At 71.7% G+C, this 1,805-nt stretch overlaps 1 protein-coding gene across 1 annotated transcript; it reads left to right on the top strand.

Moving 5' to 3' along the window:
- Positions 1-201: 201 nt before the first annotated feature.
- On the top strand, positions 202-1,780 carry EMIHUDRAFT_254633 (hypothetical protein; the record flags this gene model as incomplete). Its single annotated transcript, XM_005777767.1, has 2 exons — positions 202-306; positions 497-1,780. 2 exons carry the CDS (start codon positions 202-204, stop codon positions 1,778-1,780), a joined length of 1,389 nt encoding a protein of 462 aa, XP_005777824.1.
- Positions 1,781-1,805: the final 25 nt, after the last annotated feature.

Genomic DNA, 1,805 nt, shown 5'->3' with positions numbered 1-1,805 from the left:
CGCTCCAGAGCGCGCTACATCTCTACAGCTCTACAGCGCTCTACACTCTCTCTACATCCTCTACACCCTCCCTCAGCAGCCGCATCAAGCTCCACCTCCGCATCAGGCCCTGGGAGAGTGCGGTACGGCCTGCGCGCCAAACGTACTCGGCCGAGCAGAAGAGGAAGGCCGTCGCCTCCATCCCCAACGGCTTGCCGTCCAATGAGGCCGCCAAGCGGCTCCGGACCATCGGCCATCGCTGGCTACGAGCGTGTCACCGACGCGATGCTCCAGCGCTGGCAGCGGTCGGGACCCAAGAGGAAGAGGGTCTGTGGGGCCCCCTGTACCCCATACCCCCCCGCCCGGGTGTTTAGCAATTGGTCCCTTGGCAAGTGCAACGACATTTTTCTTCTTCCGTGCCTCTTATTTGCTTGTAAGATTCTTTTCCCCCTTCTTCGCTGTCGCCAGCCGCGCCCGGTCCAGTGCGGCTCATCCGACTCCCAGCTGCTGGCTCCAGGAACTGATCCGGCCGTCGTGTCTGTTGTGTATGGCGCTGCTCTTCTCGCTCTTCTCCTCCTCCTCCGCCGCGTCGCCGCGGCCGCTCCTCGTCACCTCTGCGGACGGCGCTGAGGGCTTCGCGGTGCTCACTGCGCTCGTGTCCGCCCGCGACCCGTCCAGCCTCGTCGGCTGCGTGGACAGCGCCGGCTCGGAGAATTCGCTCGCGCTGCGCGCGCTGGGCGTGGCGCTGCGTCCTGCGGATGACCTTCGTGGCTGCTTCTCGGGCGTGTCCTTTGCGCTGCTCGCGGCTCCGCTCACCGCCGACCGTGCGGCGCGCGCATCCGAGCTCATCGCCGCCGCCGTGGCGGCGAGAGACGAGGAGGGTCTCGCCGCGGCCTTCCTCGTCTCTGTGATTGGCTCGACCGCCGCTGCCGCCCCGCCCTCCGTCGCCGAGTACGGAGCGATGGAGAGGGAGCTCTTCCAGCGGTGGGGCGACGTGCCGGGCGCGGTGGCGCTCCGCACAGCCTTCTTCCAGCAGAACCTGCTGCTGTGGGCGGGAGACGCGCGCGAGCACGCCGCGCTCCGGCTGCCCCTCGGCCCCGCCGCCTGCCTCGCGCCTCTCTCCTCGCGCGACCTCGCCTCCGTCCTCGCCGCCCTCTGCGCGCCGGCCGGGCTTCCGCCGCTGGGAGAGCTGCCCTTCCTGCCGGCGGAGGGAGGGGCGCCAGCCGCGCTAGAGCTGAGCGGGCCTGCCTGGCTCAACGGCTCGCGGCTGTCGGCCGTGGCGACGGCGACGGCGGGCACCCCCCTCGGCTTCGCGTCTCTTCCCCGCGCAGAGGCGGCGGGTGTGCTGCGGCGGGCGGGCCTCGACGCGTCCGAGCAGCGGCTGCTGCTCGACCTGCTTTCCGCCCAGTCGGCCCTTCCTCCTGCCGGCGGGTGCGAGGCGCTGCAGCCGAGCGCGGGCCTGCCCGCCCTGCTGGGCCGGCCGGGCGCGCCAGTCGGCGCATTCTTCCTCGAGCAGGCGGCGGCCTTTGCGGCGCGGGACGCGCCTACCGCCGGGGAGGGGGTGGCGGGGGAGGGGCACCACCACCATCCGCGCACCGGGTGGAACTCGCGCGTCATCGCGGGCTACGAGGCGGCGCCGTGGCAGCACGGCGTGGTCCTCCTCCTCGCCCTCGCCCCGGTCGGCCTCGCCCTCGCCGCGTGCAGCCTCGCGCGCGGCCGCCGCGGCACGCTGCTCCACGCCATGTGCTTCCCCGACGAGTCGGCACAGAGCGGCGTGGAGCCGGGGTGGAGGCTCCTGTAGAGTAGGAAAAGGGAAGAAAGCGAGA

Source organism: Emiliania huxleyi (assembly GCF_000372725.1).
Source record: "Emiliania huxleyi CCMP1516 unplaced genomic scaffold EMIHUscaffold_2565, whole genome shotgun sequence".
In the NCBI taxonomy this organism is placed as follows: Eukaryota; Haptophyta; order Isochrysidales; family Noelaerhabdaceae; genus Emiliania; species Emiliania huxleyi.
This window is presented reverse-complemented; position numbering and strand designations above follow the sequence as displayed.